General features: G+C 31.0%; 4 protein-coding genes across 17 annotated transcripts; 2 read left to right on the forward strand and 2 right to left on the reverse strand.

The window, feature by feature from the left end:
• The first annotated feature begins 5,246 nt into the window (after window positions 1–5,246).
• On the forward strand, window positions 5,247–13,180 carry LOC111304475 (chaperone protein dnaJ GFA2, mitochondrial-like). Of its 8 annotated transcripts, none has more exons than XM_022901006.2 (20): window positions 5,247–5,756; window positions 5,890–5,983; window positions 6,103–6,291; window positions 6,412–6,497; window positions 6,671–6,754; window positions 6,846–6,884; window positions 7,157–7,246; window positions 7,771–7,824; window positions 7,917–8,004; window positions 8,315–8,379; window positions 8,497–8,571; window positions 8,901–8,973; window positions 9,527–9,618; window positions 10,452–10,523; window positions 10,826–10,882; window positions 10,995–11,043; window positions 11,857–11,923; window positions 12,083–12,138; window positions 12,448–12,507; window positions 12,765–12,901. In XM_022901006.2, exons 1-19 carry the CDS (start codon window positions 5,670–5,672, stop codon window positions 12,462–12,464), a joined length of 1,434 nt encoding a protein of 477 aa, XP_022756741.1. In that variant the 5' UTR covers window positions 5,247–5,669; the 3' UTR covers window positions 12,465–12,507; window positions 12,765–12,901. The 8 variants fall into 8 exon arrangements, with proteins under 8 accessions (XP_022756741.1, XP_022756740.1, XP_022756739.1 ...); XM_022901005.2 differs by having other exon boundaries at window positions 12,760–12,897; XM_022901004.2 differs by lacking the exon at window positions 12,765–12,901 and having other exon boundaries at window positions 12,448–12,605.
• On the forward strand, window positions 12,895–13,982 carry LOC111304477 (Bifunctional inhibitor/lipid-transfer protein/seed storage 2S albumin superfamily protein). 2 transcript variants are annotated; one of them, XM_089750514.1, is made up of 4 exons: window positions 12,895–12,965; window positions 13,108–13,175; window positions 13,370–13,618; window positions 13,731–13,982. In XM_089750514.1, the coding sequence occupies exons 2-4, from the start codon at window positions 13,169–13,171 to the stop codon at window positions 13,745–13,747; spliced, it is 273 nt and encodes a 90-aa protein (XP_089606640.1). In that variant the 5' UTR covers window positions 12,895–12,965; window positions 13,108–13,168; the 3' UTR covers window positions 13,748–13,982. The 2 variants fall into 2 exon arrangements, with proteins under 2 accessions (XP_089606640.1, XP_022756754.1); XM_022901019.2 differs by lacking the exons at window positions 12,895–12,965; window positions 13,108–13,175 and having other exon boundaries at window positions 13,306–13,618.
• Window positions 13,983–14,403: 421 nt separating this feature from the next.
• Window positions 14,404–16,195, reverse strand: LOC111304476 (ras-related protein RABA4c-like). 3 transcript variants are annotated; one of them, XM_022901017.2, is made up of 3 exons: window positions 15,688–16,194; window positions 14,787–15,333; window positions 14,404–14,672 (listed from the first exon to the last, which is right to left on the reverse strand). In XM_022901017.2, exons 1-2 carry the CDS (start codon window positions 15,912–15,914, stop codon window positions 14,838–14,840), a joined length of 723 nt encoding a protein of 240 aa, XP_022756752.1. In that variant the 5' UTR covers window positions 15,915–16,194; the 3' UTR covers window positions 14,404–14,672; window positions 14,787–14,837. The 3 variants fall into 3 exon arrangements, with proteins under 3 accessions (XP_022756752.1, XP_022756753.1, XP_089606639.1); XM_022901018.2 differs by having other exon boundaries at window positions 14,787–15,285; window positions 15,688–16,191; XM_089750513.1 differs by having other exon boundaries at window positions 14,577–15,333; window positions 15,688–16,195.
• A 4,198-nt stretch (window positions 16,196–20,393) lies between these two features.
• On the reverse strand, window positions 20,394–25,235 carry LOC111304478 (SURP and G-patch domain-containing protein 1-like protein). Of its 4 annotated transcripts, XM_089750507.1 has the most exons (10): window positions 25,065–25,235; window positions 24,845–24,957; window positions 24,003–24,461; window positions 23,371–23,497; window positions 23,137–23,243; window positions 22,685–22,828; window positions 22,107–22,241; window positions 21,843–22,022; window positions 21,012–21,190; window positions 20,394–20,841 (listed from the first exon to the last, which is right to left on the reverse strand). In XM_089750507.1, exons 1-10 carry the CDS (start codon window positions 25,172–25,174, stop codon window positions 20,815–20,817), a joined length of 1,581 nt encoding a protein of 526 aa, XP_089606633.1. In that variant the 5' UTR covers window positions 25,175–25,235; the 3' UTR covers window positions 20,394–20,814. The 4 variants fall into 4 exon arrangements, with proteins under 4 accessions (XP_089606633.1, XP_089606636.1, XP_089606634.1 ...); XM_089750510.1 differs by lacking the exon at window positions 24,845–24,957 and having other exon boundaries at window positions 24,003–24,444; window positions 25,065–25,227; XM_089750508.1 differs by lacking the exon at window positions 24,845–24,957 and having other exon boundaries at window positions 24,003–24,464; window positions 25,065–25,217.
• Window positions 25,236–25,312: the final 77 nt, after the last annotated feature.

Genomic DNA, 25,312 nt, shown 5'->3' on the forward strand with positions numbered 1-25,312 from the left:
ATTGTGACTATAATTATTTATAAAGATATGTTTTTAATAAAAGAACATAATTGTTGATTGAATCAACACAATTAATGGTCATAACCTTAAGATTAAATATTTATAAATAAAGATGTCAAGTGACTTTTGTGGGAATTTTTGCAATCCATAAATTTTGAATTATTTTCCTCTCATTCACATAAATAGATTAAGTCTTTCATACATCAAGAAATATGATTTTGCTACTAATTAAAAGATGTTTAGTGGTTTGATTTTATTAATGTAAAATGATATTAAAGAAGTGCTTCATTGTATCTTTTAAGCTTTTCAATTACCTTGTTGCATACCATGAAAACGATGAGAACTAAAATATATCTTAAAGAAAGTGACATTTGCAACATGACTTTAAGCCATATTCTCTCATATTATTTTTTTTTTATGCCTACCAAAACACCACCAATATTTTTTCAACAAGTTCAAAGTAGTAACTTTCACCATTTGTATAACATCAAGTCAATGTTGTAGGTCAAGCATGGGTCGAAAAGAGATATTCAAAGCTAAAACCTTCATATTAGGGCTAGTATTAGGATATTATGTTAAGGACTAGAACTTTAAATATGAATTAGAATGCCACCCTTACTTTGCTTGTGATTTTTTTTAATCTTTATAAAAAATAATTTTAAAGGTTTTATCTTTTTCAATTTTTGAATTTTTAAGATTGAAATAAAAAAGAGTTTGAAAGAAAAAAAACAAGAATTTGAAAATCTTATGTTTAGAGTTGTTCACATAGTTGTTTGCGCCAATGGTTGTTAATTTTTTTTCTTTTGAAATTTATTAAAAAATCTCAAATCTAATTTTTTTTTTTTTGGTTTTTTAGTTGTATTTTTTTCATTTTTAAGAGACATTTAAAAAATATTTAGATCTTAAGAGACATTTAAAAAAATATTTAGATTCTAGATCTAATAATTTTTTAAAGAATTTTTTGTTATTTAGTGAGTTTTTTTGGTTAGGTTTTGTGTAGGTTATTTTTTAAATTGATTATTTTTTACTTGCATTTTTATGTCTTAATATATAATTGAGATTTAATACGTTGGCTAGTCTTAAAATCTTTTGGAAATTATTTTATTATTTTGGTGTTTGATTTGATTTTTTTTATTTTTTCAAAATATTTGGAAGGCTTTGTAATTGCCAACAATATTTTCTCCGCCCTCTACTCATTCCTATTATTTTTTTCTATTTTTATTATAATTATAATTATAATTAAGCAAATAAAAAAGAAATTATTTTTAAAAAAAATTAAATAAAATAAAATAAAATACCACATAGGGAACAAAGAACTCACAACATGTTAACATATTAACTCTTAGAGACATTTTGAAATTAAAAAAAAAAAAATACATATGACAAACAAAGGGCTTGCCACATGTCACTATATTATCCATTAGAAGTTAATTTTAATAGTATGTTATAGAAGATTCTAGTTGAGAACATGCATAATAAAAGGTTTTTTTAAAATATAATATAGATCCCTTTTGAATGAGCTTCTAAATTTTGTGATAGCAAAATTGTTGATTAATTGGCATTGAAAAAGGATTCATAAACCAATAACTCTAAATTTTACATATGAACTTAGAGAGGGAAATTTGTGGATGCATAAGCTTAAATAAGAATATGTTTAGAGTTTATATATACCACGTGATTGATGAATCTAAATAACACAATAATGACTATTATGTTGCAACAAATTAATCTAGAAAGGTGCGTTTTATTGATAAAACTATTGATTATTGAATCAAACAATAAATTAATATTTTTTACTTATTGGTACGAGAATATCATTTTAAAATTTAAATTCAATATCTTATTCTAAGTTAATTTATAAAATAATTATCTTTATATTAGACCAAATTATTATTTTAAAGAACGGATAATATAGATGATATTAATTATGAAAATATATAAATATAAATTAACTCAAATACATAAAAATTATTTTGTTTATATGTAAAGATGATATATTATAATTGTTAATTGTTCTTCATAGGTTTCATATTACAAAAGATGATAGTTTTTTTTTTTATATCTTTGGGTCTAGTGAAAATCATTTAAATCTAATTTAACATGAACTTACTTTGTAAAATGTTATGTGTTAATATTATTGATTTCAAATAATTTTTTCAAAATTTATTTTTTCTTAATAAGAGATTTTCATTGCTAATTAATTTAGATAATTTAGTTTATATAATTTTTTAAAAAAATATGAAGATATATTGAAATGTAATTATGCAAACAAAACCATCATGCATATTTTATTGTTATTTTAAATTTATTTAAATAGCATACCTTTTTATATATGAAAAACAATTTCATAAAAAATTAAATTACTTCATTAATCAACTTGAAAAAGTATGAGATTCTTCAATCTTAATCCACTTATAATATAAATATAAAATAAATCATAAATTAAGCCCTAAATCAAATTATTTTACCAATATAAAAAATTTTAAACGTCAAACAAATATTTTATCACATTAACAAATGATAAAAAACAAAAAAACAAAAAAGTAATTTCTTACTTAAATGCAATATTAAAATAAAAAAGTTCACTCCTTGATTTATTTTTTTGATTTATTGGCTTTTCATTTTCTTATTGTTTTTCTATTTCTATTCTTTATTTACTGTAATTTTTTAGGTTTCAAAAAAGTCAAAGGAAAAATTATGAATATAATAGAAAGAAGACCATTTTCTCTTTGACTTTTATTGTTTTCAAGATTGAATGACGATCTTCGAAAAAAATTATTCATAAATATTTATTTTATTTATATTTACACTTGTAACCTTATTAATTTTGTAAAAGAAGTATAATTTTTATTATAGTTATAGCTTTTTTCTTTTAACATTTATAACTATGTCATATATATATATTTTATTTTTAGTGTAGACAAACTATAAAATAATTAAAATTTTCAATAACTTTTATAATTACATTAGAATCTCACGGGGGCTGCTGCCTTCACTACTCCTATTGTAGATCCATCTTTAATTATTCTTATAAATCAATTGCAATATAAGAAGTAACTTACCTTATGTAATCTTGAAAGTAATCGATGTGGTTAATTTCAAATTACAATAACCTTAAAATTACAATAATTTTAAAAAATGATGAGGGTGAATTCGAAAAGGAAGATGAAGAGTATAGTGTTAATTGTGATAATATTGTAGATCATATTGATCATTTAGATAGAAAATATATGAAATGTCACAAAACCAAGAAAAAAAAAAAAGGAAAACTACAAATGGAATAGAAAGAAGGCTTCAAATATCCCATTATGCATTCATAATCCCCGATGATTCTTGAAGAAGATAATAGTATTTCGAATAATGATATTTGACAAGTAAACTTTTTGCACAAAGAATAAGCTATTAAAACTTGGGAGCCTAAGAAACGTATCGGACTTTCGTGTTTAATGGCGATGAATAAATTATTATTAAAAACTTGATGGAAATAGAACGGAGGGATCTAGATGATAATACAAGCAGTTAGTTTTGATAGATGTCTCGTGATGTTTTTGTGTCTTATGATGGTATGGTCATTTTATCATTAGTTGGTCATTACTTGCTATCTACTCGTGAATGCCTTAGTATATTTCTTATTTCTTTCTATGTTTAGTTTCTTACATTCTACTTCAAAACTCAAGTGTGATACGCTTTTTATATTTGGTCATATTTTGGATTTTTGTTTGTATTTCTTGATCATTCATGATTATTTTAAAAAATTGATAAGGTGTTCTTATTTAATTTACATTTAGGTAATTTTTTATTCTCAAATGGGTTTGCATTAAAATTTGGCATTTTATTGTTGTTAGTCTTGATTAGCTTTTTTTTTATCATTCAAGGGGAGCAGAGCCCTATATTAAAGGAAACAGAGAAAGTTGGGGTTCGAACCCCAACTTTGATGTCTTATTTAAGGTTGTATTTATCATTAAGCCAAACAGTCGAAGACTTTAATTAGTTTTGTAACCTTTCGATCGCTTGAATAAATTTTGGTTAACAAAAAAAAAAAAATCAATTAGTGGTTAAAAATATTAGGCTTTAAATTTTATAATTTTTAATAATTAATTCAAAGTGTGGCTTAATGAATGATTGAAATTTTCATTTTGAAAATATAACAATCAATTGTTGGTTGCTAAACGGATTTATGTCAAAAACAAATTGAATTTTTTTTCGTTTCTAACTTTTATGATTTAAAATTTATTTATTAATTTTTAATTAATTTTAGTATATTGTTTCCTATAAAAGGAAGCTTTATTTTAGACAATTTATATAATTTTAGTATTTTTCATAAAAATACATTTTTTTTTTACATATATTTCATATCTTAGGTGCCATATCTTTATATTTTAAAAGGTTAATGTCATAAATACTCTAAAATTATAATAAAATATTTAATATGATATTTAAATTTTAAAAATTTTTAATATAATACTTGAATTATAAATTTATTATTTAATGTGACATTTACCCGTAACATAACTTATTCTAAATGATACAAATATATAATTATCAAAATATTATATTAATTAATAAACTCTTAATTCATTCGTAGCATATTAAAATACAAATATCACATTAAATATTTTATAATAATTTAATAATATTTTTAATAATATTTTTATATAAAAAATTAAATAATTAAAAGTAATCAAATCGTGATCCACAAACTTATTATTTTTATCATACGAAAACATTCAGGTGTTAAATCATTCACTCCAACATACTTTTTACAAAACTTTAATCATTAGATTTTAGACAATAAATATGAATATAATTAATTATTACTTGTGCTTTCCACCTCTTAATTTAATGAATAAAAGGTTTTGAGAAAGGTACATGAGTATAGATTTTAACTTCATCATCTCTTTTTTTTATAAAGGTTTTATCTTTTTATAATAAAAAAAAATAGTTCCGCTTATATATTAAAAAACAAATATATTTTTTGTATTGATTCTTTATTATATTATTTGAACTCTTATGAACAATATCTACCTATACCTATCTAGAGCATCATAGGAAAAATAGAATTTTGATCCCATAACATCAATTTTGATGTTACCGCAAAATTTTGATGTGACTCAACAATAACATAACATCAATTTGATAATTATTATAATGAAATATTTATGTGATTTAACCATAATTGCAAAATAGTAAATCATAATATCAATTTTGCAAAAATTACTGCAGGACAACCAGAAAATCTTAGTTCATAATATTTAAAAGATTTTATTTAAAATATTTCAATTGAATAAATCTATTTTTTAATCTGATTTCTTTTATGTATATATGATCTGGCTTCCATCTTAGAATAAATCTATATTTCTGATTTAATATCTGATGTTGTGACTGTACGTTAAGATTCCATCGTAACTCCCATGAAACCAAGCGCATCGGATTAAAACTCAAGAAAAGTTTTAACGGTGAGGCCAGTTCTTTCTTCTTCTTTCTCTAAATAAAAAAAAAAAGAAGAAAAATTGGTTTGATTTCGTTTTTAGGGTTTACAGACTACGGACAGAGAGAGGGAGATATAATTATAGGAGGATATATATATATAGATATATATACATACATATATATATATAATATAGACGAGAGCCCTAAAAGAAAGAAGAAAATTTGTGAGAAGGTCGCAAATGGTTGGGTCAAATGGCGTTAGGCTTATTCAATGCTTGGTTTGGGGTTCCCATTCCCTTTCTTCCAACCTTGTCCAGCCAAATTCTGTACGCTCTCTTTTCTAATTTTATCTAATTTATTTCGTTTTCTTTATTTATTTTTCTGATCTGATATACAAGTAAATAAATAAATCAATGTAATTGCCTTTTCCACTAATATAAGTATTGTCTTCAATTGTAGATATATAATACTCTGATTGCTGGGGGTTTTAGGAGTTTCGCTACCGTACTTGGCAGTCCAGTTAACGTTATTGGAAATCACGCTCCCCAAATTGGTAATTTACCATATCGCTTTTGCACTTCCGTTTCTCTTTATTATTATTATTTTCTATTTATCTTGCCTCACATCAGAGTAGCCTTAAACTCGTTTTGGGCATGTCTAGTTGGTCTTCAGTGCTTTTGTACCATTTCTTCCTAAACAGACAGAGAATCAAGATACTATTTGTATGCTGTGTTGAGTTTTCCCCTCCTTCTCTCCAAGTATCGAATTACATGCTTGCCAATGCAGCTAGAGCTAGGAACTGCTTGGTTTTGGGACTCTTAAATGCGAACTTGGGTGCAACTCGGCCAATTCATGGCACTGGTATTCTACTAGTCTCTTTTTTTCCATGTCCTGTTTTCCCTTATGTTAATCTTTCTGGGATACGTTACTGCTCTCTCTCTCTCTCTCTCTCTCATTTTGATCCTTATCTTCTGGGTTCAGCTACTCTGTCTGCTAGTGATTATTACGATATACTTGGTGTAAGCAAGAATGCTACTGCATCTGAAATAAAGAAAGCTTATTTTGGGGTAAGTTTTTTGTGCATCCAATATGGTTGTCTTTCCGTCAGCTGCCAGCATGCATGTGAATGCATTTGTTTATTTGTCCTCCTATGAGTATGTGAATCACTGTGGGTGTTACTTCAGAATTCTATCACTTGTTATCACTGTTTCTTGATTCAATTTTTCTTGTTATTCTATAGCTTGCAAAAAAGCTCCATCCAGATGTAAATAAAGATGATCCTGAAGCTGAGAAAAAATTTCAAGAAGTTTCCAAAGCCTATGAGGTAAGTTTTTCTCAACTGGGATTGTTGCCTATTTACTTCGTTAATTTCCCTCGGTGCTGAAGGGAATAACGATTTGTTTGTTCTATTATAGGTTTTAAAAGATGAGAACAAGCGTGCAGAGTATGATCAGGTGTGGTAAAATTTATTACTTTTTCTTCTCATAATACTGTTTGTCAAGTGGAAAATGTTTTCAATAACCTTTCTGTTATTAGTGATTACATTAAGCAGAGAAGGGTAGATGACATATGTCATTTTCCTGCTCAAGTGATATGTTCCTTCTTGAATTATTATATGCCAGTGGATTTTCTTGCTTCTAAACTGTTTTCTGAACATTTATGTACAAAATACTTTTTTCAGTAATCTTTTTTCATGCTAACCTTAGTTATGTGCAAAATTTTATAGGTTGGCCATGAAGCATTTGAGCAGCAGCAAAATAATAGAGGCTTTAACGAGGACGATTTTAATCCATTCAAATTCAGCAACCTTCAAGACGTAATTTGCTTGTTTTAGGCATTTCTTGTTGGTTTTGATTACATTCATTCAAGGATATTCTTTGTTAATTAGTGAACTTAAAGTTTCTTGCATCGCTTTATCATTGATAACATTTGGTTAGAATTGCTCATTTTATGGTATTCAATTCTAGGAAGAGAAGTTTTCGAGCATTTGAATTCCAGAAATTTGAGATATGGTGATATGAGATGCCCCATCTTATAGAAGAGAGTGCTAATGGTCAGTAGAGAAATGGACATATATGTGCTGCTTTTCTCATAGCATTATTGAGGTTTGAGGCTTCAGTGCCTGGTGCATGGTTGATTATTAATGCTTGGTTACTGATATCTGTATTTGATCTAGGGCTCACAACTCTTGTTAGCACTGAGCATCATGATTTGATTTTCCATGCATGTGAATATGGTTGCTGGAGGAATGAATGTGCTTATCTGTAGGTGTCTTGGTGCTTTTTATATTTCTTGTTTTCATTACTCTGAAAACGATATTTTTTATATGTGTTTCGCCAGATATTCAACATTCAGGATATATTCAAACATAGAATTGGCGGCGAAGATATTAAGGTTTTCATCTGTTTCTAACTTTGTGTTGATGATTATGGTTTTTGCTCTATGTTATTTTTCTGACTTGTCATGTGTGGTTTACCACACTTTAGATTGCGATTGAATTGTCATTTATGGAAGCTGTTCAGGGATGCACCAAAACAGTGACATTTCAAGCTCCAGTGCTTTGTCAAGCTTGTGGTATACCTTATCTTTCCTCGCAAACACTACTTTCGTTTTTTTTTCTTTTTCACATTTAAGCTCTTTCTGACGTCGAAAATCTTGAGTTTTCATGACTGTTTCTTCACTTCTTTTGGGTTTTTCTAAGCTCCATTCACTTGGTAAAGTACCAACTTGTTTTTTGCTTTTGGGAGCAAAAAAGGCAAAAAGCACTCTTGGATGCAAAAGCAAACAGTATTTTTGAAAGATTATAGAAAAAGTATGTATTTTCTATAACTAAATACGCAAACTTGCTTATTATTGGTCTCAAGTTATTTTCTTCATTTTTCAGGTGGAGAAGGTGTTCCTCCTGGTGTGAAACCTGAAAGATGCCGGTATTGTGGAGGCTCAGGCATGGTTAGTTTACTGGAATAGAGTCGTGCAAGCCCACATAATTTTTGAGATACTCCTAATGATAAACATAAGGAGATTTGTTTATCTCCTTGTTAACTTATGGTTTTTCTGTTGTCTCAGGTGTCTATCAACAAGGGCTTTATGAGTATTCGATCTACTTGTCTGCATTGTAGTGGAACTGGTCAGTTTGTAACGGTACGTTATATTATCTTACTTTTAATGAATCTCTTCTCATTAGGTTGTAATCAGTTTCCAGTTGTTGCTTTATGTTGTTTTTTTTATTTAGGTTTTTTAAATGTGGTCGTTTTCCACATGATTAACAAAAGTAATTAATTTTATCATGAATATGGATTTTGTGATGATTCTTTTCTTTGTCTCTGAATAACCGCCTTGTGAGCAACTAATGTTTCTTATTAATTCAAGCTTTTATCATGAAGAATTAGCGTTACATGATTTTAGTTTCTTCCAGTTTGAATTTTGTTTTAGAATTGTCATTTGATATCTCTTGCTTTTGCTGGCTGCAGAAGCTTTGCAAGTCATGCAATGGAGCTAGGTTAGTGAAAGGACCAAAAACAGTCAAATTGGACATAATGCCAGGTACTTTGCAAAGTTAAAGTTCTATTTGGTGGTTACTTTGCTAATAGTTTAATCTGTCATGTCCTGCATTATATCATGCATGAAAGTTGGTTCTGTTGAGTTGTCTGTTATCTTACAATGTGTCTGTATGTGTGTGTTACTTTAAAAGCTGAAAATTCCTATGTGGAAATGAACTTAAGCATGGAAACTTGTATCTAATGAGTAGTTGAGCAAAATATAAACTTATATATTTTTGCCTTTGATAGTTTTAAAAGCATTTTCTTACCTCCTTTGATTGTTGTTATTTCTCATTTTTTACTATAGAGTTGGGAACTAGAGAAAATGATGTTACTGATAACTTTCTTCATGTTTCCTTCACCTTTTCCATGATTGTTGATTATAACAGTGTGTTGAATAATCAGATTTTCATTTTAAATTTCAGAACTCAAATGACAAAGTGGTGTTGCTAATGATCCTTTTTCAATGATTAAAGTTGTATCTGGTATCAAGGGCATGGTTTTCTATTATTTTGTTTTTATCATATGATTGACACAAAGTTATGTTCCATCTTCAGGAGTGGATAACAATGAGACATTGAGGGTTTATGGAAGTGGTGGAGCTGATCCTGATAGAAATCATCCTGGGGATCTATATGTTACCATAAAGGTAACTTGTTCAGGGCCTAACTGATATCTTGACAGTTTGCACACCTTTCCTTGCATGCCTTTCAAGGAAATTTTGTTCATAATCTCAAATGTACTTGTTTAAAAAACTGAATAGAATATGTCGAGTCTATTTGGATGAGTGTTTTTCTAAGCTTATGTTAACAATGGTGAATGGTGGGTGAAGTTGGTAAAGATGGTAGTGCCAGTGGCCAGGGTAATACTTGTAAAAAGAATGGGGTGCCCTGATGAAGGAAGCAGTGGCAGGGACAGCTATTTTAGAATTATGCTTTGATGTTGACCGAGAACACTGATTGAATGTGGCACAGCAATAGTAAGCCTCTGTGGATGCCATTAAGGGATTGTATTGTCAGAATCTGGTTTTTTCTTTTTTTTTTTTTCTGGTGGCAATATTAAAGTAATGAATATATGGTGGAGTTGGTGGTAATAGGGGTTTGTACTCAAAGATTTGGAGGTGAAAAATGCTGTGTGCGGCAGGCAGTTCATTTCAGTGGAAATAGATGTGATAGCAAATTATGGATTCAAATTAATCTACAATTATTGGCCCTCATTTTTGTTGTGTTTCGTTTCTGCTTAGGAATTTAATCAAATATATGAATACTGTTTTTCTTCCACTGTACCTTAGTTTGCAGAATTCTTTCTAAATTGCAAATGGTCGAACTCCTTATACTTGAGCCAAATTTACCTTACCTTTTTTTTGTTAGTTGATATTCCTGGTCTTTACCCTTGCAATTGGCAATGGTCTAGTGTCTTTATTTCGTCATTGCTTAGAGATAAAATTTTCAGTGTCTTGATTAATTATGCTTATATTTGCAGGTCCGGCAAGACCCTGTTTTTCGTAGAGAAGGTGCCAACATTCATGTAGATGCTGTTTTGAGTGTTATTCAGGTAAACTTGGAATTAAATATTTTTCCAAACAAGCTATTAAAGAGGCTCCTTTGTGGGGTTCTTGAGCAATGTCTTTATTTGATAGCTCAGTAAAATCCCTTGCTTTCCTTAGGTTATTTCAGTCATTTAGATGTTCATATGCTCTAAACTATTATGTTAGCTCTTATCATTGTGCATTCCTTTTATCTGCAGCTTGTCAAACAAAGCCAAATGGTTTTGTTAAATCTAGGTGTTTGCCATTTGTATATTGGTCCTTTTATCTGATTTACTGGAGTTAATTTGATTGCTTTTTTTTTTTGCAGGCAATCTTGGGAGGAACCATCCAGGTCCCAACTCTTACCGGTGATGTTGTGCTCAAGGTTTGTTTTAAATTTTGTATGATTGATGTAAATTATAGAAACTGACCTTTGATTATTACTTGTAATTGAAGTGAATGCTTATTTTGCTACTAACTTTGATTCCTATTTGCAGGTCTGCCCTGGCACTCAACCTGGCCAGAAGGTAGTTCTGAAGAATAAAGGTAAGAAAGACTAGAAAGGTGCTTCTTTTGTTGGTCTAATTGTGTGTATATGCTGAACATTCCCTTTTGTGCTTCCTTTCTAGTTATATATACTTTCATACTTGATTTTCCCATTACATTTTATTTGGAGGAATTTTCTTCTAAGTGGCCCGATTGCTTCATGGAATAAATGGTTACCCTCAGTAATGAGATTGGCCTCAAAGATCCAAGAATAAGCTATATTTGATTTCTTTTCTAAGTTGGTATCAGCAAAAAATTCTTATTGATCTTTCATACCTTTGGCCATTTCATAAAAATAAGAGTACTCAATATATATATATATATTGGTTTTGTTTTGGGAAAGGAATGATTCAAACGCTCCTCTTTGAATAGAGGATACATGCATCGACCACTTGAGCCAAATCTTTGGGTGTTCTTTTATCCAGTTTTCTTATATCCAAAACTGTTTTTATTCATATGGATGCATAAAATTGTTTAGGTTTATCTTTTCATGTTTGAAAGATTAGGATAAAAAATTCACTTTTTTTTAATTTTTTATTTTCTTATAGTCTTTGTTTGTATTTTAGTTGATTTTAAATCTGTTATTTAATTTCATTGATAAATAAAATGAGGAGAATATTAAAAATGGAAAACTTTAGTTCTAGACAATTGTCATATTTCTAAAATTTGAAATCTGTCAGCCATCTATTTTATGTTCTTGTAATCATATTTCTAGAATTTTGAATTCCTCTTCCTGCCCATTTCTTTTTTCTCTTTTTGTTGTTGTTAGTTTGTTTTCTCTTGAGCTGGCAGAATTCCTGTATTTTTTTACAGGGATTAAAACAAGTAACTCTTACACAGTTGGAGATCAATACGTGCACTTCAATGTCGGCATCCCAAAGTAAGTCTTCTACATGCCAAATATTTCTAATGTTATTCCATGAAAGGGAATGTATCTCTCACAAGCTCTTTGAGCATATTCACATTTGAAAGCAAATTACTCCTTGATTTATGGGCTTCCCTTAAAATGCAAACTAGAATGGAAACCTTTTTTGTACAGGAATCTGACCCCAAGACAACGTGAATTAATTGAAGAGTTTGCTAGAGAAGAGCAAGGTGAATATGATAAGCGTGCTGCTGCCGCTGCATCCAGCTGAAGACAAGACCAGAATGACTTTTAATTTTTGATAATCAATCTAAAGTTATTCTTGGTAACAGAAAAGAGGAACACAAAGATAAGAAGAAATTGGATTATTAGTAACAACTCATGTTTTGGAAGTTTTATACCAGTAAATTTTAGATTGCATTGATTTTTATTTCTTGTATAAGGTATTTAAGCTTTTTTTTTTTTTTTACACTCACGGATGGTATGGCATTGATCCATCATTTTGAGCCCAATGGTGATGTTTTATATAATTTATGCAGGTATTAGTATAACATAGTTGCTACATGATGCCCCTGCTGGATTATGGTCAGATTTGACTGGTATACTGAATTTTTTAATAGCATTGATCTAGGTCTTTGGACAAAACAGTTGAGTCAATTTCCATGCTCATAAATATATGAAGTGGGTTACAATCTTAGATCTGATTTTTTTTAATAGTTTCTGTTACCTTCCGATTTCCTATAATGCAAGGAGAAACTTGAAATTTTTGGTTGCGATAGCATAATCCGTTTCCAGCCTTTAGTGGTCTTGGGGAATGAGAGTTGTAATTGATAAGTATTCGTTTTTTGTAGTATAGTATGAAGTATAGAGTTGTGAGGCAAAAAGAATTGGTCTCTTGTTGGTATGTGTTGGCGGCAAATGCCATTGCCAAATACAGGAATGGTCAACATCCAGCAAATTGATGATAAAACAGGTATTTTCAAGAGTGTTTAGAAACTCAAGGAAAGCTATATTATCCAGTGACAGATTTCTGATGCTGCAAAATTGACCAAGACAGGTGTGCCTGAGAACAGCTGACTAACATAATCTATCGCTTTTGACACGTTTTAGATCTCAGTAACCAATATCAGTATTACTCAAAATTTTACAAGTTAAAAGGGTCATGAAAGTTTGGTTTACTAACTGTTTTACCACTGCAGGAAGTTTAAGTTGGTTCCTTCGTGGAAATCAGATCAAAAGCAGAACTAGCATAGAGATGGCATGAAAGGTATGATCTGTGGTTAGGATATAGGTACCTAATGGCATGACATGACTGCCATTCATATATATATAGATGTCTGCTGTGCAAACACAATTTCCTTGTAAGAGGAAAGCATTCTAAGGGAGAGAATTTGAGCTCAAATATGAAGCTTTTTGGTTCCAAGGCTCTGCCATCTTTGGTTTTTGTGTTGGTCCTAACAGGTTTGCTGGAGCAAGGTGAGGGGACTGCTTGTAGCAGCACATTCTTCTCAGCACTGGTGCAGTTAATACCCTGCAGAGCAGCAGTTGCTCCTTTTAGCCCCATTCCACCAAGTGAGACCTGCTGCAATGCTATCAAATCTCTGGGGCAACCTTGTCTGTGTGTTCTTGTAAATGGCCCTCCCATATCTGGTGTTGATCGGAACATGGCCCTGCAGCTGCCTGAGAAATGCACTGCCAACTTTGAACCATGTATTCTTTCCCTCTCCTCCCCTCTATACTACTTAGCGTTAAAGGAAACTATAGTTCATATTTTTCCTTGTTTCAACAAATTAATAACTCCTTAAATATTTTTTTGATGCAGGTGATATAATGAAGTAGATGCATGTGTGATTTTATGAATAAGTTTGTGGAGAGCTCATGAGAACCTTTCCCTGTTAGTACTATTGGCAGATTGCCCCCACAATAAAAGGATATATGAACATTAATTTTAAGTACTATATATAAGCCTGTGGGGGGTCTTGTTCCGTGGAACCTTTTTCTTCTTGTTTCTGTTTCCTTCCTAAACAGATTGCTTAGTTAGTTGCATATTAATAGCTTATTTCCTTTGGTGAGAGTTCATTGCCTCCATTTTCTTTTATGATATGTATGTCTCTTCTTTCTCTATCAAACTATGGTATAATTACTCTTTTAGAATTTAGGGTCATTGCCCAGGAAATTTATGCTTTCCCAGCCTTTATGAGGCTATAAAAGCATATTTTTCGCATATTTTTGTCTGGCATACGCCTCTCCCATTCCGGAAGAGAACAGCTTTCGGCTAGCATAAATTAAACATATGCAATTAACATACTGATGAATTTAAAACGATCAAGTTTCTTCGTACGTTTTGGGTATGGTACAGATTTCATTGGTTGGAGTATCACCAATTTAGATCTTGAAACCGATTAGTTGAAAAAAAGAATCTCTTTACCCTCTGCAAAAACTAGTTGAAAAATAAATTAGCATTGAATTATCTCAGAGGAAAATTCTAATAAAGATTTCAGCCAAACACTGGAATTTAGCATACTTCTTATAATTGAGAAAATTAGCTGCTTGGCCACAATGACAGCTAAAAAATCAGAAGCACATGTGATTTTGAGTCAGGTAGAGATTACAAACCAGATCTTGACAGAAAATACATTGCACCATTGTAAGTTTGAACAAAACCCTATATATCAATCAACAAGGACTGGGAATGGATTCATACACTGAAATATGATTACTTGATACAACGGAACTCTGCAAAGCAAGGGTGATCCTATGATCCCTGAAAGATGATTTACTTACATTAGACACACAAGGATGGGATAATTTAATAAAAATAAGATTGATAAGACCTGCTAAAAGTAAGAGATAGCACTTAGACAAGGGTGTTACTAACCCTATCGACAGCAGAATTCCCAATATGCGGTAGTTGATAGAAAGGAATCTCCTATGATGATGCACAGCAACTGAAACTCTTTCCTCCAGATTCTGGCTCCTGCCCAGGGATGACAATCGCGGTTCCTTTGAGAAGTGATGCATTACCCCCAGATTCTTGTTCATTGGCTACCAGGTTTTTCTTGCTGATGATTCGGTAAATTTCTGTTAGAACTGTAACGAAAGCTGATTCAACATTAGTGGCCTCGAGGGCTGATGTCTCCATGAAGAAGAGGGTTTCCCTCTGCGCGAATTCCTTAGCATCCTCTATGGGAACAGCTCTAAGGGAGCCAAGGTCTGACTTGTTGCCTACAAGCATTACCACAATATTTTTATCTGCATGTCCACGCAGTTCCTCTAACCATCTTGCAACATGATCAAATGACTGACGCTTAGTTGTGTCATAGACCAGCATTGCCCCCACTGCTCCTCTGTAGTATGCACTTGTTACCGCCCGGTACCTGGGTGAACCACCATCACCAGCATACATAGAAGAAGACAAACCTAATCTGATGTTAGAATTAGAATGCCTTATTCAATAAAAGAATTAAGAGACCATCTCTCTGTCACCTGAGTTTACCAAATAGAAGTATGAAAGTAAGAAATCAAAAGGAAGCCAATCCTCTCAAGTCTCAAGCAGTAATGTGTTTAGCTTTTTTTAGCAACAAATCACAGATCGTTTGAAAACTAGTTACAAAAATGAAGAGAGCACAATCAAGCAACCAACAATAATCTCATGGTATTATCCAACCTCAACCTGAAGATGATCTATTCCAAATTCCCACAAACAGTAAATCTAATTCATGTTTGCATATATGAGCATTAGGAAAAGGAGTTGACTTTTATATACAAACTACACATACCTTTCTTGACCAGCAGTATCCCAAATCTGAGCCTTGACGGTCTTATGATCGATGACCAGAGTTTTAGTTTGGAATTCAACGCCGATCGTCGCCTTGGAATCGATATTGAATTCGTTCCTTGTGAAGCGCGCTAAAAGCTGCGATTTCCCCACTGCTGAGTCTCCTATTAGCACCACTTTGAACACGTAATCTATCTTTTGATTGAAATCCCTTTGCAAACTTGACATCTCTATCTGTCTTAAACCAAAACTCCCAACACTTTTTCAGTCGGAAGATAAATTCATTCAAGAGTTTCTCAGCCTACCCTCAATTTGATCGCTCTCTGGATTTACAACTGGACGTCACCCTCACTTCCAACAATAATCTTTGTTTCTTATACTTGTTATTAGCAACAATCACCGGGCTAAAGAGTTGGGGTTTCTACTTTATAGGAAAGTTGAAAAGAAACAGGTTTTGACAATTGACATTCTTGGTGGCAGGCCAAGGAATTTCTTTTTTTTTTTTTTCTATATAGATACGGCTCAACCAATGCTACTATATACGGTTCAATATCCCTCTTTAACGTGTCACGTGGGTTTTTTTTTTTTTTTCTGGAGTTTTAAATTTTTTTAAAAAAATTTATAAATATATTTTTAAAGATTTATTTTTTAGGTAGATTCATTTTACCAATTTTTTTGTAATTTGTTCTTTTTTTTTAATTTATTTATTAAATAAATTTTGTTATTGTACGGAGCTTACCTTGAGTGTCACTTAACATCACTTAATTTTTTTTGTTCTTTTAATTTTTTTAATTAAAACTTTCTTTTTTTTGTTTAATTTTTTATATTTATATTTAATATTTTTAATAGTGAGACCTACTTTATATCAAAAAAATTTTCTTTTTTATTTAAAATTTAAAATTTATTTTTGTAGGAGTCTTACCCGGTCCATTTGATATTAAGAATATATCACGTGTTTTTTATTTATTTATTTTTTAAAATATATTTAATAAATATTTTAAAATATTTTTTTGTGAGCTACGTGATACCTAAAATATATTATATGCCAAGTCATTTGCTTTATTTTTATTTACTTTTCTTTCTAATATTTAATAAACTTTTTTAGTGATGCTCATATGATATTATTGATTAAAAATATTTTTATTTTTATTATTTATTTAATTTTATAGTTATAGATATGTATCATATTAATAAAATTATTATTTTATAGCTTAATTTAAGATATTAACATTTTAAATTTATTTTGAATGTTTTTATGATAACTCAATGATCTCTTTTTCTCTTTTTTTTCATTGTTTTTTTTTATTTTTAATTAATAAAATTATTATTTAATATCTTAATTTAATAGATTAAAATTTTAAGCTCAATTAAAATGTCATGTTGTGTCCCAACGAGCTTCATTTTTCATTTTTTATTTTTATTTTTGTTTTCTCTTTTTATTTTTATTTTTTATTTTTACATTTTTTTAAGTTAAATTAAATTTGTGAGAAAAAGAGACCAATGGTAACTCCACATGGTATTCCTAATTGGCTATTTATCTTTTTAATTTTTTTATTATTTAATTAGATAAATTTTAAAGTAAAAGATGTCAATTGATAGCAATGTTAAAATAATTCATAAGTTTCAATCTATTTTAGTCCGAAGGAGCAATTTTTTAAAAGTCAAATTCAAATTGGGATGGGATTGAGTTTTTTTTTTTTTAGAGAAATGAGATTGAAGTAAAAATGTGTTTAGGTTGTTTTGTCCCCATCTATTTGAAGATATCTATAAAAATATATTTTTTATTATATATATTATGTTAATAAAGTTATTATTTGATATTTTAATTTTAAAAATTAATAATTAAGGTCAATAGAAATGTTCATCTAGCACTCTCTATAAAATTCTTTTTATTTATATATTTTTTTCATTTTTATCCTCTTATTTTTTTAATTAAATAAATTTTGTAAGAAAAAATGAGATTAATTGAAATATCCACATGTTATTCCCATTTACATTTTATCTCTCATCTTTTTATTTTTTTAGTTAAATAAATTTTGAAAAAAATTGATAAATAAAAGTAGCAAAAACAAGTTTGACCAACGGTATTGCGCGATTATCATGCTATTATTATAAAATGTTCTACCAAGGTTAGATGGTTTTTGAAATATTGCATGCAGTTACTTTGACTCCTTTTGATGCATGGGGCTATTTGTTTAATGAGTTTCTGCTTGCATACAGTTAATTTATAGCAATTAATTGTTTCTTTTGGTTATTATTATTTCTTTTTTGATTAATTTATAGCAATTAATCAGTCAAATTATTTTTTTTCATGCTTATACAATGATCAAAAGAATAGTAAGTTTTAATTATACACTAACATGATATTCGCGTGATGCTGTAAGTCTTTTTTTTTTTTTTTGTTATTTTTATTTATCAAATTTTTATTATAAAATTTACCTAATTAAAAGAAATAAAAAAGATAAAAGATAAAAAAAACCAAATAAAAGGATAACACCTGAATATTTCAATTGGTCTCATTTTTCTCATAAAATTTATTTAATTAAAAAAATAAAAAGAACTAAAATAAATAAAAGTTAGTCAAAATTTTTATAATAACCTCTTATCATAGTTACAAAAATATTTTTATTATTATAATTAGTTAAAATTATTATAATGCCTCTTACAATAATTATAAAAATGCTCCTCTTATTATAATTGGTTAAAATTATTATAACATCCTCTTATCAAATTATAAAAATACTACTCCTATCATAATTAGTCAAAATTATTATAATACTTCTCATATCATATAAAACTACCCCTCTTATAATAATTTACTAAAATTATTATAATTGTTTTATATCATAATTAAGTAAATATCTTTATAAATATTTTATAAGAAGTTAACATGTGATATTTTGTTTCAAAATTATTATAATATTTTTATTAAACTATGTATTAAATATTAATATAATATAAAATTAATCACATATTAAATTATTAAAATATTCTTATAATTGCTTTATAAAATTTGACATATAATATTTTATTAAAAATAATAAAAACTAAACGATCAAATGGGCTAAATAATTATAATTTTTATTAAAATAAAAAATTAAATATTTTATATTTTAAAATATAAATTATTTAATTCCGACACAGTGGAGCCGCACAGGCGCACACTAGTCTAGAATGATTTGAAGCCACTTTGAACGACTCTAGTCTTGATCGTCAAGGAAACTTCAAATTAAGGAGTATTGGTAGCTCTATTAATTATAGAACTCACAGTTAGGAAAATGAGGTTTAATGCTAATCCTAATTAATGATATATCATTATAATTAATTACTATACGTCTTCTTCTTCTTCTTCATCATTATGGCTCTGATCATAGATAGACTAGTACGTGGTTTTGTTTCCTCATGAGAAAGTTCTCAATTTAGATTTCTGAATTAAAGTGGCAGGGACAGGGAGGGAGGAAAAGTAAAAATTAAGGATATGGGTGCATGAGGTTCTTTCCTATCAGCATCAGGGAGAGGGAATCATTAAATTAACCTAGAAAAACCCAAAAATAAAAAAAATAATAAAAAAAAGGTTTGCAAGCAGAAGCAGTGCACCAAAAAGTCGTCCCATGACATGAATAGAGAGAATAGAGAATAGACACCAACCCGATTCAGGGGAGAAATTTATGCTGCCTTTGCGTGCGCTTTTGCCTGTGGTGAATAGGGATGGGAATTTAACCCGATTTCGATGAATTTCGATCCGACCTATGAGGTTGGGTTTTTTTTTTTTAATTTCGAGTTTCGGATCGGATCGGGTCGGATAATATTAAGAAATAGTCGAGGTCGGATTTTAAGCATATCCGACCCGATATTATTTAAAAAATTATTTTTTAATTAATTATTTATATATATATTTATATAATAATATTTTTAAATATTTATAATTAAAAAATAATATTTTTATTAATTTCGGGTCGGATCGGATACAGATTATATAATATCGGATTCGGGTCGGGATCGGATATGAAAAAATAAAAAATTTTCGGGTCAGATCGAAGATGGAATTTATTGATGATAAAATTGGATCGGGTTCGGGGCTAACAAAACACGCCCCGAACCCGATGCCAACCCTAGTGGTGAATGCTGATGAATTGTCAAACTTCTATGTATCACTACATGGGATCATTTGCGTCATCGTATCCGTAGCTATTACACCCTCTTCCTGGCCTCGGTGGCATATAGGCTTCCATATATTCTCTTTTTTATTACTTAGTATTACGTCATCATGCCTCATGGTATGTTGGAACCAAAAGCATCTCCCAATTTTGGGCTCTGAAAAGTTGATTCAGATCCGATGCTTGATCCTCAAACGTTTATCTCTGAGTGCTTGTGCAGGGTAACCCAGCCACATGATTATAGCGTATTATTCTTTCAATGTGTCGCTCATTATCCAGCGAATAAAACTGCTGATTTATTCTTTGGACTAGAGCATAGTTGATTGTTGAAACGGAAAAAGATTTAAGTTACACCAAATACAACTGCAGCGAAACAAAGAAAATAACTGTTCTTTATTTCCTCTTTTTTTCTGCAAAAGCATAATAATGCCGTCTTCTTTGATGGTTATCATGCCTTCGTTCAAATGCCAAGTGACTCATTAGCATTGGTTGCTTAGAGAAAAGAAAAGATTTTAATAAAAAAATTTGAAAAAAAAAAAGGCGCGAGAGATAGAGAGAGGGAAAACGGCCTAAAGGTTATCTGCTTCAGCACTAGGATTGGTTTAGGGAAACAAAAAATACAGCAGCTAATACAAACCGTTGCCTATCTTTGCTGGTATATGCCTCCAGGCTCTAGTGGAATCCAAGCTCTCCAGTGCTAAATAAAGTTGGACCACCATAATTAGCGCCGTGTGGTACAGAAAAGATACGGCTGACGGCACCAATGATTTCCCCTAATACTAGTAAAGATCAACGACTTAAATCACCGGTTACGAAGTTGACTATAGAGGAGGACTATCTGTCATTTAACACTATAAAAGTAACAGTCTTTTCTCCATAAAACTCAGCATAAAATATTATTAAAATAAAATACAATAAGCACGTTTAACTTTTTGTTCTTACTCCAACCAGACCAGCCTCCACAACTTTGTTCAATAGTATGCTTTTCGAGGATTGTTCTGCATAAGAAGACCAAAAATATTAGATCAATTCGAATATAACCTCAGTCACAATAACACTTCAGATACTACTATTAACTATCTGTTGGACAGTCAACCTATGAATTACACCATAGGTTAGATGTAATCTTTTTAATTATAGTAAAATGAACAAGGCACAAATCAAATACCAGAGGATTTGGTCTATATCGATAACCAAGCATCATTCGCTTCTTATACTGCTCATATATATCATCATCTGGAGTCACCTCTCCAGGATGATGAGCACCAACCCCCAAATTGTTCATCTTTACATCACCAGCCATGATTGGATCTGAGATACCATTTTTGAAGCTTCCTAAACCCTCACCTGAAAATCATGCAGCAACAGTATTAAACTTCTCACTTCAGAGAAAAATGAATTCACCTCATTACTAAAGACAAATATCTCTTTTTTTTTTTTTGGTTGGCAACAGAGGTCGAAGGACTCAAATCATTGCGGAAACACAATCAAATCTGTGCATACGAACACATAATATATGGAAGAAACCAAGCTTGCTTTAGTAAACTACAGTGAAAAGAGCTGAAAGGAAATTCACCATCAGAAGCAATCTGACTAAGAAAAAACAAGGTCACCTCTGCTAAGCTCACAAAACCAATATCAAGCAAGCTGATAAACTTGTGAGGCTTTTCTTTTTGGCCAACAACTTGTGAGATTCACAAACCTTTTAAGCTTGATACAAGATGTATTTTAGAAATAGTTGCTAATACTAAACAAAGGCGAAATTAACAATATGAAAAAAATGCCGGCATTTGTATCAGCACTTGATTGCAAGGTACAGGAAAGAATAATTGCCACAAACATTTACATCGTTCATCTTTGATGATTTATCTTATCTCAATTCTCATGATTCATTATTTAGACCAGAATTTAAAACTGAGCTTGAAAATATAGGTTAACACAGGCCAGAGATGAGCAAGCATACACAGGAGAGAGAGAGAGAGAGAGAAGATAAAAGCACCTTCTTTCCAACCCATTTTCGACAAGAGTTTATGCCCAACATTATCAGATTGAATCTTTGCCTTCTCTGCAGTCTCCCATGCAGCCTTTTGTGCTGCAGCATCATTGCAGGCAGCCAAGAACTTTTCAAGCTCTTCCAGTGGTATATAATCACCCATGTGATGACCTTTCTTCATAGGAGCTGCTAAGCCAACAGAGAATAAGGATAATGTGTCTTAGAAGTAAGAAAAAGAAAACATACACTTCATTCAGGACAAAAATTCACCTTGAAGGGAAGGGGGTGGTGGCATCTCATCTTTGGACTGCTTAGGCAGTCTCATCTTCTCTTCCTGAGCAGCCTTCTTCATGTAAAACTCCATCATTGCTATAGGATCTGCACCTGGCAGAGCACTGGATGGGCCTGCAACTTAGAAAAGCATGTATATATAACATAAAGCAAACAAAATTGTCCATTCATAATGTCAGTTGATATCAAAATCCAACAGCAAGGTGATAATACTTTAAGGTCGTTTATATTAAATTCACTCTAGAAGGACAATTTAACAGAAATTATGATTTATAGCTTTACAGAATAGACATTAGGTATAGATTAGTCTGAAATTGTACAGTTATCAAAACCCAATAGCAGGATAATAACACTTTCAGATCATTTTAATTAGCAGAAACCATGACCAACATCCTTTACACAGATAGATAGATATAGACACATTTGAAGCATTATTTCACAAATGAAACACAGACAATTTTTATTTCAAAGAACTTGATAACACTACGTATGCAAGCAAAGGAAAGCCAAACTCGTGCATCCCATAGAAAAACTAACAGTATCTCATGCATCATCACCTGCTCTTCCCATTGATGTCACAGAAGATCTAGGCTCCTCGTTATTCTCATACAAAGCAGAGGCTGGAGTTTGATAACTTGATTGCCGGAGAACTGGCCTAAGAGAGCTGCTTGTAGACTTGGATGCTAAAATGCTTGTACCACCTAGATAAAGCATTCATCATGTCAGAACAGAAGGATGAGGCATATCCCCTTCACATATTCAATAATCTTATATCTTTTAAGATTTCTGAAGCCATTTCCTAGCTTAATTGTGCATGAACCCTAACTTCAATCTTTATTATCCGGTGTAAAACTGAAAAGTGAAGAAACAAGGAAGGAATAATAGCAAAAGAAAATTTTTACATCAAACAAAACTTCCACAAAAAGAATTGCAGTTAGAGCTCTAAGCATACGATTTTAAAGAGTTGATACCTAACACTATGGTCAAAAGGGTAAATGAAGATACTAACCACTTTCAGGAGTTTGTGATTCCTTGTTCTCAAAAAGTGCTTTTTCCTCTTCAGCAAGCTGATATTTATAGTATTTGTAATCGGAACAGCTCTCATCCAAAAGGAATCTGGAGATGGTGAAATATCAATTACACAAAACATAAGAACCAAAACGGACAAAAAAAAAAAGAATGCACTTATACGCCCAGGACAGTGCATAATGAGCCAAAAAGATTGATGCACAATTGAACATACTTAAAGGGAGTGTCTCCAGGGTTTTTTTGACGTGTAATATGCTCAAACTGCCTTCCATTTTTGGCAACGAAACTTGCTAGTTTGTCTGCAACTTTCTTCACAGTAGGATCGCTTGGGGAAGGTGGTGCTGCATATCACTTATAAAACTGATTATTACCAAGAGCATGAACAAGAGAATGCAAATTACTCTTGTAGCAGGCGTGCCACTGCCACATATTCCAAATCTTTCATTGAAAATCTCTTTCGACCAATGTTGATTGGTACTTAAGGTATAAGCTGCATTCATGAGACAATAAATATTCAAGAATGTTTTGCCCTCTTCATCCACAACTTTAAGATCAGAGAAGACTTATGGCCAGATGACTTCATAAATCATAGAAGTTAATGAAGGGGACGATTTAACTTAGATGCCTATAAAAAGTTTCTCTATAGAGAAGAGAAAAGAAGAATTATTATCTAGACCTCTAAGTTAGAGGGAACAAAACAGCAAGCAAGATAAATTAGTAATTCAAACATTCACGAGCACATTCTAGTTGGAAATGCATAACACATGCAGCCTAAGCATTTAAAATCCTTAAGGACCGCCAAGTCACCAGCAGCAACACAACAAGATAAATAAAAGCAGTAATTACCAACATCCACTTGTTTTGATGCTTGTTCAGAGGCATCTGATTGACCCAACTTTTGCCGTTTAATGGGTGTGTCATCTAAAAACTTTCCAGCATCTTGGTCCTCTTCATCCTCATCTGCAGCCAACTTAACAGGAGGTGCCACAAGCTTTGGTTTCTGTTTCAAGCTGAATGCAAATTTGCCTCCGGAAGAAGTTTGGATGGTCTTGCGTGAATCATGAGGCTTATATTCCATGGCTATTTTGTTAAGAGAAATAGCAGGCTTGGTAGCTGAAGACCCTTTTACGATTTTGGGGGGTTTAGATTCCTCTAAAGTTGCACACTTGTCGTTTTCATCCTTATGTTGTTGAAGCTGTTTAAACCTCTCCATGAAGGAACCATCATTAACAAAAAGGCTAGATGGCACTCCTTTCTCCATTGACAAAGAGCGAACAAAACTTAAAGGCTGTTTACAGGAAGTCACTGCTGGATAAGTAAAGGTTGTAAGCTAATTAGATATTGCAGTGGGTTTTAAGGTCTGACTTTATAATAACACATAGCATTACACAAAGAAAGCACCAACAAAATGCTTACGGGTTAAACATGAAAGAAAACGTCAAATTCGCATTGGCAAAAGCAGAACTGAGAATTAAGCCTTTACTTTTTCTAACTTACACAACATGTCATAAATACAACATCAAAATAAGTATATCTCTAAATTCTCATTTCTCAAGGACAATCAACACCTGATTAACCGGATAAAACTTCGCTTAAAAAAAAGAATAAAAGAAAAAATAGATTAATTTTACCAAGACATAATCTTCTTTTAGACTACTTATATGAAAAAATAACCCTACACACATTACCAATTTCTTGTAATGACACCCAACAACAACAAAATAAGAGCAAGAGCAGATGTATGAAGCAGGAGCAGCATCCGATTCGCCGGAATGAATATCCAACGGCTGCCGCATACGGACTAAAACAATCAAAAAAATTTCTAAAATTCCAAAATAAAAACGAAAAAGCGGCGGCGACATGAGCAAGTGGAATAGAAGAAAAGAAAAGGAGAGACGTAAGGCTGACCTGGCTAGGCAAGGCAGAGGCAATGGTCGTTTTAATCTGAGCCTTCCAATCAGAAAACAAGAGAGAGAAGAATGAAATACTAATAACTTTCTTTCAATATATATTTTCATGAAAGAGAGTCGGTTAGGTTTGGAACAGAAGAAGGGTTAATTATTTATTTATTTATTTATGTTTATAAAGAAGAAAGGAACGCTTCAACGGGTCACCACAAAAATATACAAAAGAAATATTGTTAACATATAATTATG

The sequence above is a fragment of the Durio zibethinus genome, chromosome 21 (assembly GCF_047325235.1).
Source record: "Durio zibethinus cultivar Kanyao isolate XHJ-2024 chromosome 21, ASM4732523v1, whole genome shotgun sequence".
Lineage (NCBI taxonomy): Eukaryota > Viridiplantae > Streptophyta > Magnoliopsida > Malvales > Malvaceae > Durio > Durio zibethinus.